At 36.3% G+C, this 14334-nt stretch overlaps 1 protein-coding gene across 7 annotated transcripts in view; it reads right to left on the bottom strand.

Moving 5' to 3' along the window:
• The window catches only part of Senp7 (SUMO specific peptidase 7), a 115532-nt gene that overhangs the window by 42233 nt on the left and 58965 nt on the right, over positions 1-14334 (bottom strand). For 4 of the 7 annotated variants that reach the window (XM_087900825.1, XM_087900828.1, XM_087900813.1 and 1 more), the window contains 2 exons: positions 10510-10701; positions 1188-1300 (listed from right to left, as the gene is read on the bottom strand). In XM_087900825.1, coding sequence (XP_087756951.1) covers positions 1188-1300; positions 10510-10701 — 305 coding nt within the window. The remainder of the gene's footprint in view (positions 1-1187; positions 1301-10509; positions 10702-14334) is intronic. The other 3 variants (XM_087900824.1, XM_087900830.1, XM_087900837.1) reach the window with 1 other exon arrangement.

Genomic DNA, 14334 nt, shown 5'->3' with positions numbered 1-14334 from the left:
GTAAACAAAAGATAAACGAGGGAAAGAGCTACAAAAAAAACAAAAATTAGACTAGGTGGAGCTAGTCAGTATCCCAAGCCACACCACATTACTCATAAAATCTCAAATATTCAAAATAAGACTCAGCCAGTTTCAGTTACGAAATACATCTGATAAAGTCAGTTCACTCTAGTCAGTCTTCAAGCCTTAACAATGAGACTTAAAGCTAAGAGCACATAAATAACACTATACTACCAAGCTTCACATAGTGCATAAGAAATGTTTCCACTGTAACTAACAATCTCAGTGGCTGTGTGGAAGCCTGTTTCTACAAAGTCTGGTTTCCTTCATTTCTACTAGGTCTACTAAAACATATTGTAGGCATTGGAGAGATAATTAAATGATTAAGATTACTTGATATCTAACTACAAAGACATGAACTTAATCCCAGAACCCATCGAAAGGTCAGCCATGGTTTTGCATACACCTGCAACCCCAGTTCCATGGGGGTGGAGGCAGGAAGCTTGCTGGAGCTTACTGGCTGGCAGCCTAGTAAAGAACTGAGAACTCTGGGTTTAGAGAAGTAGGACAGAAATAATAAACAAGAAAAGCCAACACCCTTCTCTTCCTTCCTTAGACTAAGGTAGTAATCTAAGTTTTCATAGAATTTGGTTAAAAAAATTAAATCTCAAAAGAAAAATAAAAAGAAAAGGAGTCAGAATATTATTAATTATATACATCAGGAGACCTGTGAAGAATTTTAGAAGTCTGAGATGTGTTTATCTTCATGTTTGCTAAATTGAATTAGGTGGGCATCCTTTGAGAGTTAAAAGCAGTTCTGACCAATGCATTTTGTAGCAAGAGACTAGACAATGGGAAGAGCATAATAACATTCCAGATAACAGTAATATTAATATTCATGAAAACAATTTGAATAGCCAAACTAATATAACTTCATAGATACTTTTACTCCATACAAACATAAAAAAGACAAAAAGTAATATTCAAATTTAACTTTTGGGACTGGCAAGTAGAGAAAGAAATATATACTTAGGTACATAAATAGATGTTCAGCAATTTTATTTGTATTAGATAACTACTTCTCTTTACTTTTGCCTATCATTTCAATATTACTATAAGATATTTATAACAAAACTGCTGTAAATAATAAGCAAAATTCTAATTTCAGTTTTCCAGCAATCACAAACCTTTAGGCTGAGTATCAGAAGTCGCAGAAATGCCACGATCAGCTCTGTGCTTTTCTTTCACACATGCACTCTGCTTTGCAGAAATGTTACCTGCTTTACTTGGTTTTGATCCTCTGCAAAACAGAATTGTATTAAATTCATTTCTAATAAGGCTCAAATGAATTTAGAAGACACCCAACACAAATTCAAATAAAAATTCAATAGGCAAAAAATAAATTCTTACATGTAAAACTATATAATATATAGTTTAAAAAAGAAGTTTATATGCCAGGTAGTGGTGGCACATGCCTTTAATTCCAGCACTATGGAGGCAGAGGCAAGGGGATCTCTGTGAGTTCGAGGCCAGCCTGGTCTACAGAGCTAGTTTTAGGACAGCCAAGGCTACACAAAGAAACCCAGTCTTGAGAGAGAAAAAAAAAAAAAAAAAAAAAAAAAACACTGAACTCAGATCTGAAAAGTTTTCACTTCCATTTCACCCTTACATCCCAAAGGTCTTTGGGGGAGGACAGGCTATCACACTGTATCTGCAAAATGAGAAAAGAATAATCTTACATGAACTAGAAAGGTCAGAGCTAAAAAGTAAAACTTCAACAACACAAACACCCTGATATTCAACCAGTATGTAATAAACAATTATAAGTCAAAGGTAATTGCTAATATATTTCAAAATGGATCAAAAACAAATCTTAAGAAAAAATAAAGTTTGGAATGTGTCAACAATTTAAAATTAAGGATCAGGCAAAATAACTAAAGTAGAATATTGAGGGGAAAACAAATTTTAGCCCTGGTGTAGTGGTGCACTCAGGACGCAGAGGCTGGAAGATCTCTGTGAGTTCAAAGCCAGCCTGGTCTACAGTGAGCTTCAAGACAGACAGGACTACATTGAAAGACCTTATTCTCCCCACCCCCGCAAAAAAAAAGGGGAAGAAGAAAGAAGAAAAACAAATTTTCCATGATAAAAATAAAACTTTAAACAAAAAGAAAATATAAAGCTTCAGTTAGAAGAATTGAAACCTATTTCAGCTGAGGATTATTTAAAAGACAGGAGGAAAACAGGAGAAAGTACAACATAAATAGCATCTTTATAGTATATTTCTTTTTAAAATATATGCACAAATTTGATACATATAAGATGAGCAAAATATAACCTATAAGAAAATGATTGAAAATATAATAAATGAATTATAAATTCAAAAGCTATAGCAAACAAACATTACCAATGTACTATCATAGTAAAAGGATCAGTCATTGCAATGATTACACTTGTTCAGCTCTTTATACTTACTTTAATTCTTTACTTAAAACTTGGGAACTAAAATCTCAAATATTCAAAATAAGACTTAGCCAGTTTAACTTACAAAAAAAACTTTGACTAAGTCAGTTCATTCTATTTAATCTGAAGCTTCAACCATCAACTTTAGGCTAATAGCATATAAATAACACTATAGTAGCAAGTTTCATTTGCTAAAGATAAAAGCCTAAAGCAAAACAAAGCCTGTTTTGTTTTTTAACCTCCCAGCAAAATACCACAAAGCACTATAAACAAAACTACAATGTGATCTAAATGGTTTTTTAAATTGAAATGAAATAAAAAGTAACGAGACAGAAAAACTGCAGCAGAAATTTAAAACATAAAACTGATTTTTAAATGCACATTATTCCTGCTTATAGACGATATGATGTTACAGATAACAGACCCTAAAGTGGGACTGGAGAGATGGCTCCTGGTTGAAGTACTTATTGCAGAAGACACGAGGACCAGAGGCCAGGTCCCCAGAACCCATGTAAAACCGGGTGGGCATGCCTCAGTATATAAAGTGGAGGGCAACTGAGGAAGACACCTGACACCAACCTGTGCCCTCTATGTGAATACACACACTCTCTCAAACACGTGAACATGAGTACACATATGCACACACATCATACACACATACAAATGCAAAAAAAACATGAAGGTATGAAGATTCCTCCAGAAAAGTCAAATTTGACAAATACTTTCAACACTATAGCAGGATGGAAAATGACATACAAAGAACAGTAGCTTTTGTACATAACAATAAAAATGCAAAGAAAGAAGTTGGGGCAAAAATCTATTCACAATAGCTTTTAAGCAAATACTTTGTAACAAGCTTAACCAAGGAAGTAAAGGATCTCTATAAATAAAAACTATAAATCACTGTAGAAACTCAAGACACTAGAAGCTTGGGAAGGCCTGCTTCCTCACAGATGGGCAGGGTTAATACTGTGAAAATGGATAATGTCACTGAAAGAAATCTACAGACTTAATATAATCTTCATCAAAATTTCAAGAAATTCTTTATAAAATTAGAAAAAAGTAATCATAAGGTCCATATAGATGCACAGAAGACTTCAAAATAATAAAACCAACCCTATACAGCAATGTTGGATATATCTTAATACCCGATCTCAAACTACACTAAAGAATCATACTCACATGGCAACGGCACAAAAACATACATGTAGACTAATGGAAAAGAAGAGAAGATCCAACAGCCACCCATGAACATTCCTCATAGCCTCTGACCTCAGAAGTTCAGCAGGGTCCAGCCTGGTTAGTACCTCATTTCTGACAAAGGTGAAAATAACATACACTAGAAATAACACACACTAGAGAAAAGCCTCTTCTACAAATAGTGCTGAGAAAACTGAACACCCGTATGTGGAAGAATGAAACTATGTCCAAATTTCTCACCCTTCACAAACAACAAGTCCAAATGGATGGAAGACCTTAAAGCAAGAGCTAAAATCTTAAAACTATTAGAGCAAAACACTTCAAGACATAGGCATGGACAAGGATTTTCTGAAAATAATTCCAATGCCATAGGAAATACTTTCAAAAATTGGCAAGTAGGATTATGTGAAACTAAGGCTTCACAGAATATGAAACAATCATCAAATTGAAGAAACAAACTACAGAACAGAAAAAACCTTAACAATTATATATCAAATAGGGATTAACATATGGAATCTATAAAAGAAAAAACTACAAAATTTTAAAACAAAACAAATCATTCACTTAATAAATGAACTAATAAATTAAAGAGATAGTTCTCAAATGAAGAAACACAATTAGCCTACACATTTTTAAAAAGTATTCAAGATCTTATGCCAGTGCTGGTGGCCCATGACTTTGAGGCCACCCTGCTCTATAGGGCAGATTCCAGGACAGTCAAGTCTACACAAGAGAAACCCTGAAACACAAAAACAAACAAACAAAAAGTATTCAAGGTATTTTTTTAGATTTATTTATTTATTATGTATATAGTATTCTGCCTACATATATCCTATAGGATAGTAGAGGACACCAGATCTCATTACAGATGGTTGTGAGCCACCATGTGGTTGCTGGGAATTGAACTCAGGACCTCTGGAAGAGCAATCAGTGCTCTTAACCTCTGAGCCATCCCTCCAGCCCAGTACTCAAGATCTTTAAGTCTATCAAGGAACCATAAATTAAAGATACAACGAGATGCTAATGTATCAAAGTCAGAATCACTATCATCAAGAAAACAAATGATGGCAAGGTTGCAAGGATAGGGAAACCTTCTTATATTGCTAGTGAGTGTGCAAACTGACTTGGCCATTACAGAAATCAGTATGGAAAATCCTCAAAATATTAAAAATTGAACTAACATACAGATAGAGACACACTGTGCCTAGATCTATTCCACAGGACATCTAAGCATATCACAAAGAGTGTTAAACACACCAGGTTATTGCTACACTATTCACAAAAAATGTTGGGATTAGAACAAGCTTGAAATTCCATCAGTAGAAAATACATGGAGAGAATGTTGTATATAAACACAACAGAATTTTATTGTAAAGAACAGTAAAAATTATAACATTTGCAGGAAAATATTAAATGATAGAAGGCAGACACAGAGAGACAAAGAATGTATGTTTTCTCTCAAATGAAGAATCTAGACTTAAATTTAGATACACATGATAGGTGCATAAATGCATACAAAAGGGCCTGGAGAGATGGCTCAGAGGTTAAGAGCACTGGCTGCTCTTCCATAGGCCCTGAGCTCAATTCCCAGCAACCACATGGTAGCTAACAACCATCCGTAATGAGATCTGGTGTCCTCTTCTGGCCTGCAGGTAGAACACTGTATACATAATAAATAAATTAAAACTAAATACATACATACATACATACATACATACAGAAGACAAAAGTAGGAAAAGGTCTATGAGAATGAAAAAAGAGATATAAGAGGAGTTATGGGGGCACAAGAGAGGATAAAAAATACATGTGACATGAAAGTAATAAAGATATTTGAAGGAAGAAGGGGACCAGCAAAAGAGGACAGGAAGGAGTGGGAAGCAAATAAAGGCAAGGTATAATGATATATATGTGTGTGTGTGTGTGTGTGTGTGTGTGTGTGTGTGTGTGTGTGTGTGTGTAAAGATTTCACAGTAATAGCGGGGAGATGGCTCAGTGATAAGATCACATACTTGCTCTTGCAGAGGACTCAGTTCAATTCCTCCAGAGGACCAGAGTTAATTGGAGTTGGGCAGCTCACAACCACTTGTAACTCTGATCCAACACCTCTGGCCTCCGTGTGCAACTGCACCCATGTATATACATGTTTGTGCACACACATACGTAATTAAAAATAAAAATATATCTTTATGAAATGTCACAATAAAACCCATTATTTTGTATGCTAGTGGTTAATAATTTTAAAAATCACTAAGTAAATGATATAATGTCAAGCATTAATGGGAAAAAGGGAGAAAAATGACAACAAAAAGAAAAAACAGTAAAGATTTCAACAGAAACCTAAACTAGGAAAACAGTACAAAAAAATCAACAAGACTAAAAGTTCTTTATTAATTTTTTTAATTTTTTTTTTTGGTTTTTTTTTTTTTTTTTTTGGTTTTTCAAGACAGGGTTTCTCTGTAGCTTTGGAACCTGTCCTGGAACTAGCTTTTGTAGACCAGACTGGCCTCAAACTCACGAGATCTGCCTGCCTCTGCCTCCCGGGTGCTGGGATTAAAGGCATGCACCACCACCACCCTGCTTAAAAGTTCTTTATTTGAAAAGATAAATAGACAAGTTTTTAAGTACTCTTAGATAAACTAAGACAGATGAAAATTAGAAGTTAAAACAGATAAATCTAAAATGAAATACAACAGATAGATCTAAAATGAAAAGGATTGTGAGAATATTACAAACTACTATATTCCTCAAACTGGAAAACTCTGGGGTAAAATTATAAACTCCTAAACACAGACAAACTACCAAGACTGAGTCATGAAGAAATAAAATCTAAACAGGCCAATAATGAGCAATAAATTCTGATCAGTTGGAGAATGCTTTTCCATGAAAAAAAAGTCTAAAAGGCTTCTCTCCAAAATATTACCCATGGCTGGTGAGGTCACAGACCCTAGAGGGGAACCTACAGTTATCACTTGCCTAAGCCAGTATGATTTTTAACTGCATTCTAAATGTTTACCCAAATATCCACAGATGAGTGTAGGTCTCACTCCTCATCAGAGAAGCTTCTTTTTGCAGCAGATAGAGACCATTTACAAAGCCAAAACTTGTTGACAGAGGTTTCTGTCCCGCCTGGTCCTGCAGCCGTTCAGTCCCAAAGAACCACACAGAGACCTACATTAATTATAAACTGATTGCTCTACTAGCTCAGGCTTTCTTATTACCTCTTATATCTTACATTAACCCATAATTCTTGTCTGTGTTTTTGCCATGTGACTTGGTACCTTTATCAGTGAGGCATTCTCATCTTGATTCCTCTGTATCTGGGTGATGACTGCAGACTGAGCCTTTCCTCTTCCCAGAATTCTCCCATTCTGGTCATCCCGCCTATACTTCCTGCCTGGCTCCTGGCCAATCAGCATTTTATTAAACTAATACAAATGACAAATCTTTACAGGGTACAAGACAGAGAAGAAACAAGGGGTGCCCAATACCTACTGATGCATCTACAATCAACCTAAGGCTCAAGGAACATGACAAAAAGAAGCCGAAAGGCTATAAGAACCCGAGGGTTAGAACTTCTGCTGCAAGACATCTTCTCCATATGACAGGTAAGGTGTACCCATGAAATTTCAACAATATGGTTGACTAAACTAGATCTGAACAATGACACCACCAGTTCAAATGCTAATGTGAAAAATGGAACTCTCACAAGATCCTTCCCCAAATGAAGTGCTACAAGCAATTGATGTCTGCTGAGAGAAAGAGATTTAGTATTTTCCAGGGATGAGCAATCCCACGTCACTAGCCCTAAACATATGTAGACAAAAGAAACACTAATGACTACAGTCAGGATGGAATGTATGACAGAAAAATAAACGAATGAATGAAAAATGAATAAATAAATAAGACTAATGAATCAGCAGGTTGCATTTATACATACATGTGTGTGTATATATGTATAATATTATATAAAATAATAATTATTAAATATTATTATACAAAATAATAATAATTTAAAAAGGGGTCATGAATTTGAGGGAGTTAGGGAAAACAGAAGTAACTGGAATAATTGGGAAAAACAGGAATAATAATAACAATTGGGGAAAACAGGAATAATTGGAATAATTAAATGAATTAAAAAGGAAAGGAGATGAGTAGCTGGAATAAATGTAAGGTTAAAATTACTCCAGAACTAATATAAAGTGTAGTAATTAAGATTTATATGTTAAAACAATGAAATTTGTCATGCTGAATAAGCAAATACACTACCTAAAGTAGATAATGTAAGGTCCCTGTTTATCACGGGGATAAACAGGGTATTTTCTATTATTTCTTGATTTCTGATTATTTTGTTTCCCACATACTTTTACTCCAGTTGGCTGTATCAAGGAGTAGTAATCGTCCTTGGCAGGATAAGGCTAAAGCAGACCTTTCGATCTTCACATAACACTTGCTCACATGCATCATGACGTGCACCAGTGAGAAGTAGGCAGAGGAAACCTTGGTTTCTATGGCTATAGCCTGCACTCCTCCACCCACAACTGAGCTTGCACTTGATGCTCCGTATAACAAGGGCTAGCATGTTCCCATGTTCTTTACAAAGACAGACCAATAATAACAATAATTAGGACAGACTGTTTCTGGGAAGCTCTAAATACTTTCTACATACCCATTCTGCTGCTGAGAGGAAGTGGGAAGAGGGTGGTTACAACAGATGCCTATGTTCTGAATAGTCTGTGTATAGATTGGGACATATCTACTAAAGTGACGGCATAGCTCTAAGTCAATCCATTCCCACTAAGTACTCTGGATTCTCCTTTGAAAACGGCTCATTTTAAGAAAAGAGGGAAAGAAAGTTTCACTTGCAAAATAATATGATAAATGTATTTCTAAAATCTCTAATTATACATTCAATCTACTATCTGGATAATAATATTGAAATTCTTTTTAATTAAATTTTTGTTATATTTGTTTTAATTTATGTGCTTGAGTATTTTGCTTGCATGTATGTCTGTGTGCCAGTTGAGTGCCTGGTGTTCACAAAAGTCAGAAGAGGCATTTGATCCCCTTAACTAGAGTTATGGATGGTTGTGAACTGGATGTGGGTGCTGGGAACCAAACCCAAGTCCTCTTGGTGCTCTTAACCACTGAGCCGTCTCTCAAGCCCAACACTGAAACAGTTATTGGAGAAGGGACAATTTTTAGAAGAGACTGTCTGGCTAGCTTTAATATCAACTTGATATAATCTAGAATAATAATGGAAAGAGTGCCTCAATGAAGTCCTGTTTACTCTGGGTGAGCGTATGGGCACATTTGTGGCAGATGGTCTTAATGGTGTTAACTGCTATGAAAGGCACCATTCCATAGGCAAGGAGTCCTGAGCTATGTAAGGGTAAGAAAAGCAAGTTGAACACAAGCAAGTGAGCACAAATGAGCACACATGAGCATACATGCGTTTATTTTCCCTGGTCTGGCCTGTGGACATGGTGTGATAAGCTGAACACAAGTGAGCATGCATGAACATACATGCACTTAATTTCCCTGGTCTGGCCTGTGGACATGGTGTGATAAGCTGAACACAAGTGAGCATGCATGAACATACATGCACTTATTTTCCCTGGTCTGGCCTGTGTACGTGGTGTGATAAGCTGCTCCAGTCCCTGTCACTGTGACTTACCCACAATGATGGACTATAACTGGAATTATGAACTAAAAGTAAACCTGTTTCCCCTAAGTAGCTTTTTCCAGGAGGTCCCGTCACAGCAACAGAAAGGAATAGAACAGAGACTAATTACAAAAGTTATTTTTTGATACTTAAAGAATCAGAACACAAATATGAAAAATTCAGAAGTTCATAAGAAATAAGGAGTTTTTTAAAAAAGATACAAGTTGTTAAAAATGTTAAGAAATTTGTTACAAGTCTTTAATGGGGGAACCATAAGTTTGAGGTTTACAGTGAAAATCTAAGCTTGAAGATGATACTCAGGGGGACATTGATACCAGCAGAAATTTCGCTGAAACAAAAGCTCTGAATCTACAGACTAAAAGCAGGAAATAAGTTTAACTATTCTACAGCAAGTCAACATTTAAAAAAATCTAGAAGTCAAACTTGGTGGTGTACACAATAAGCCCAGCACTCAAGACAAAGGGTCACAAGTTCAAGACCTGGCTACAGAGCAGAAATTCTCTCAAAAAAAAAAAGCCAGTAGAATTCATTAATTGAGCATCTTCTAGCTTTTTTTGACAAAATAGTAGAGTAAGCTGCATTTGTTAACATCTATTTTTAAGTAGTATGGTAAGCTGTACTTGTTAAAGAATTCAGCTATTGCAAATCATTCTTGATAGCATTGTGTTCACTAATTGGTTCAATAAATATCTACTGAGTACTAAAAGCAAGGTTCAGTTTTCCTGGTATAAGCATGGTGAGTAAACACGGATGGATGTTTATGGATGGATGGATGGATGGATGGATGGATGGGTGGGTGGATGGACGGACGGACAGACAGGTGGGTTGATGGATATGAATGTGCAGATAGGTGGAAGGATAAACAGGAAGAGAAAAGGAGAAATGGAATTATTTCCATTATACCTAATAAATGTATGATACTAAAACAGGTAACTAAAGCTTCATTCAGGGTTTGTATCCATTTTTTCAAAATACAAGAATAGACTGTTGATTCTGATTATGAGTCATAAACTGCTGCTTCCAAAGCCATTCTACCCAGTGGGGGAAAGTCACAACAGCCATTAAAGCACATTTGTCTTATATTTACAATAATGTGTCTGGGAGGAAAGATCAGGTACATGAGGATAAATAGATACATATTATAGTAAAGTTACTACTAGACATACCTTTCAAGTAAAAAGCTCTTGTGATGATTTACATTTTGACAAGACTCTAAGCTGCCATCAGATGATGAAGAAAGTTGATCTGACTTCAGGTTGGCTGTACCACTCAAACTGGCCTCAGATATAGGTGGGATCTTTAAGTATTTTCTTCCTAACTCCGTTCGCAGAATATCCGTCAATATAACTCTGGGTATCCTGCCACATAGAATGACAAACACTGTACTGTACTAGAGGGTTTTTTTTGGGGGGGGAATAGAAAAAGAAAAGAAAAAATGTACCCCACGAAGTTGAATTTTCAAACATTGTCACTTTAGTGCAAGTAAGCTCTTTCAGAATTGTAACAGTCAGAATTAAACACACAGATGCTCAAAATTTGGAGTAGATACAATCTTTTGTTTCTAAAACTACTGTTTCTTACAAATTATGGGACAGATTATCACCATGTAACTATATCTTTAACTTTACTAACAGATACTATGGCAGTACTTAAATGTTAACCAATTTTTCTCAAAAAAAAAGCCTTTTTCCAGTATTTATTAAAAAAACAAATATCACCACAAACTAATCCATGAAATTTATGTTTTCATTTAGCAGAAAGGTCCTTGATAAACACTTGTGATCACCAAATGATGAATGCTACATCCAATAAGAAAGACAACATTCAGATTATATCCATAGTAATGTTAGATTCCACAAATGAAATAGTACTTATACTTACAGTAATGTCTATGTTAATATTATAATAGCAGCAAGTGAGTGAGCAGATACGTTAAATGTTTAGAAATGTATAGTGTATTTTTAAATATTTAAAGTTTTCTAAATTGGTAGACTCTGTATCACATATGCTGTATGTCTTTATGTCTTGTACCTTCCTAATCAAAAACCAGGAGCAGAGTCGGCTTGGTTACTCAGCTTCCATGGTGAATGAGTGATGTGTCGCCATACTATAAAGATTTCCTCAAGACCACTTTCTGAGTAGCACATGCAAGGTCTAGGTTTGGCTCCCACAGGGAGGGTGGAGGGGACGTAACACTTGAGCCTACTGAGTTTTTCAAGTCAATTGTTTTTGTTTGTTTGTTTGTTTTTATCTTGTTTTGTTTTGCTACTGTATTTTTGAAATAGGTATTTAATTATTTTACTTGTGTATAGTGGAAAGTCAGCTGCCCTGGATCTAGAGTTACAGATGGTTGTAAGACACTTGATGTGGGTACTGGAAACCAAACCTGGGTCCTTTGCAAGAGCAGCAAATGTTCTTAAACACTAAGCCTTCTTTCTAGACCCAACTACTGCTTTTTTGTTTTGTTTTGTTTTAAGACATAGTCCCATTTTGTTGTCCAAGCAGGCCCCAATTTGAGAGTCAATTCATTTGGCTTCAGCCTCTCCAGAGCAGGGTATAGAGTACAGACAGGTGTTTGTTATCAATGGATAATTATCATTTTGTAAAGTGCTCTTGTTTCTCCTTTATCAGATGCCCCCACCTCCCCTTAACTATAACAAATATGTAGCTAACATACTTTACTGATATTTTGCGGAAATAAGGGACATATTTTGAAAAGGATTAAGTACCTTTTTAATTTTGCTTAATTAAAAAGGTCAACTTCACTGAATTTTGTTGAATATTCAAAAGTACTGTCTACTTTTATTATGTAAAGACATGTTCCTTTCACTATATTCCAGACCATATAAGATGCAAGACCTTCAAGACCATGATAGGTAATGGGAGCTCTGACCTGACTGAGAAGGAACCAGCATAGGACCAAACTGGACCCTCTAAATGTGGGTGACAGTTGTACAGTGGGGGCCAACTGTGGGGCCGCTGGCAGTCAGACCAGGATTTATCTCTACTTCTTGTTCTGGCTTTTTGGAACCCATTCTCTTTGGAGGGATACCTTGCTCAGCCTAGATAAAATGGGTTGGGCCTTAGTCCTGCCTCAAAGCAGTGTGCTACTTTGTTGACTTCCCATGGGAAGGAAGCCTTACCCTGTCTGAGGAGTGGATGGGGGATGGGATGGGGGAAGGTGGGCAAAAGGTGGAGGGAGCAGGAGGGGAGGGAGTGGGAACTGGGATTGGTATGTAAAATGAGAAAAGATAGTTTTTTTAACTAATTAATTAATTAAAATTTTTTCCAAAAAGATGCAAGACCTTAGAACTTTAGGACTAGTGAAATGGCTTGGCAACCTGAGTTCAATTCCTAGATCTCACATCAATGGGCATCGGCTCCCAAAAGTTGCCCTCTGACCTCCACAGATGTGCTGTAGTATGTGCACGTGAGCAGTCCTCACACATCATTTACACATACATATAAATAATGACAAACAAAATCAGCCAAAAATAGTAACTGTAAATTAGTTTTCTGTTTTAAACACTGAGAAACCCAACCTCCCAAGTCTTCTAAGCAGCTCTTCCCTAACTGCCTGCTGGCTTTGGGCATTTGTTTCTTTCATTCTGAAATGGTGGTTTATGGGTGACTAAGTACTTCTCCAGGTAGGTACTTCAGGAAATCCTTGAATATCTATTTCTAGTACAACCACCATTTAAAAAAAAAAAAAAAAAAAGCTACAATGGGGGCTAGAGAGATGGCTCAGAGGGTTAAGAGCTGCTCTTCCAGAGGTCCAGTGTTCAATTCCCAGCAACCACATGGTGACTCACAGTCATCTATTATGAGATCTGGTGCCTCCTTCTGGTGTGCAGACACACATGCAGGCAGAATACTATGTACATAATAAGTAAATCTTAAAAAAAAAAAGAAATGCCAACTACCATTTCTTACCTCTGTTTAAGTATCTAACAATAGCATAATTTACAAGTATCTAACAATGGCATAATTTAAAGATGACTTCAAGTATTCAGTACCTAAAATGACCATTTTTTTCCAAAATAAAGAGGTTATATACAAATAATTTTAGTACTAAGCAATTATATACAAAGAATTAGTACTAATGCTGAAAAGGATAAACTGGCCTAAAAAAAAATCAGCAAGGAAAAAGTATTGCTTAGAATGCTCTTTTGAATAATAAATGACTGTCCAATTCCTTCAGCTTGTTTGGAGTCACTGGCACGGAAGCAGAGCTACTCATATACCCGACCCATTCATGTCAGCTGACTGCTCCACCACTGGGAGGCAGAGGGATCTGGCAGCTTCAGGAGGGACGCTCATGGAGTGGGAAGGAAGGAGCAGACCCACCGGATGAACCCTGGTGGATGACGGTGTAACTGAGGCTGCAGCCAGAGGCCCTCACATCCCGCTCTCATGATACTTGTTGTGTTAGGAGAGTTTGAAGAGAGAAAAAAATCAGAAAAAGGAAACTGAAAATTTGGAAAGATAAACAAATGTAAGCTGAGTATGAAATGTAAGTCAAATAACAAACTCAGAATTCCTTCCTAGAACAGAAAAACCAACATTCAAACAAAAATTATTTTAGAAGATAAGACGCCAAGCACTACAAGTTGCATTCCCTGAGGTGCTGCAGACCTTGAAGGTCCCCAAAGCATAACCTGACATGTCCCTAACACTTTGCTTCTCAACTAGAAAGCACTCTACTATTATGAACAAATGCCACAGAACAAAATAAAGAATAAATAGAACACCAAAGACTAATGAACTAAGCAACATATAAAATATGTAGTAAAGCCCAATTCCTATTTTACTGCAGATAAACACATTAAGATTCAGAAGGGCGAAAGGGTAAAGAAAGGTTCCACGGCACAGGAATTCTGAGCTCAGGCTGTGAATGCTCACACGTAGGTCAGGAGTCTGACTCCACCAGCACGTGACACTTCTTTTAGGAGAGTTACTTACCCACATGTCTGTTTCTGAACACTGGTCAC

The sequence above is a fragment of the Myodes glareolus genome, chromosome 2 (assembly GCF_982192425.1).
Source record: "Myodes glareolus chromosome 2, mMyoGla1.1, whole genome shotgun sequence".
In the NCBI taxonomy this organism is placed as follows: Eukaryota; Metazoa; Chordata; class Mammalia; order Rodentia; family Cricetidae; genus Myodes; species Myodes glareolus.
Note: the sequence above shows the minus strand (reverse complement) of the source record. Positions and strands in the feature narration are given on the sequence as shown.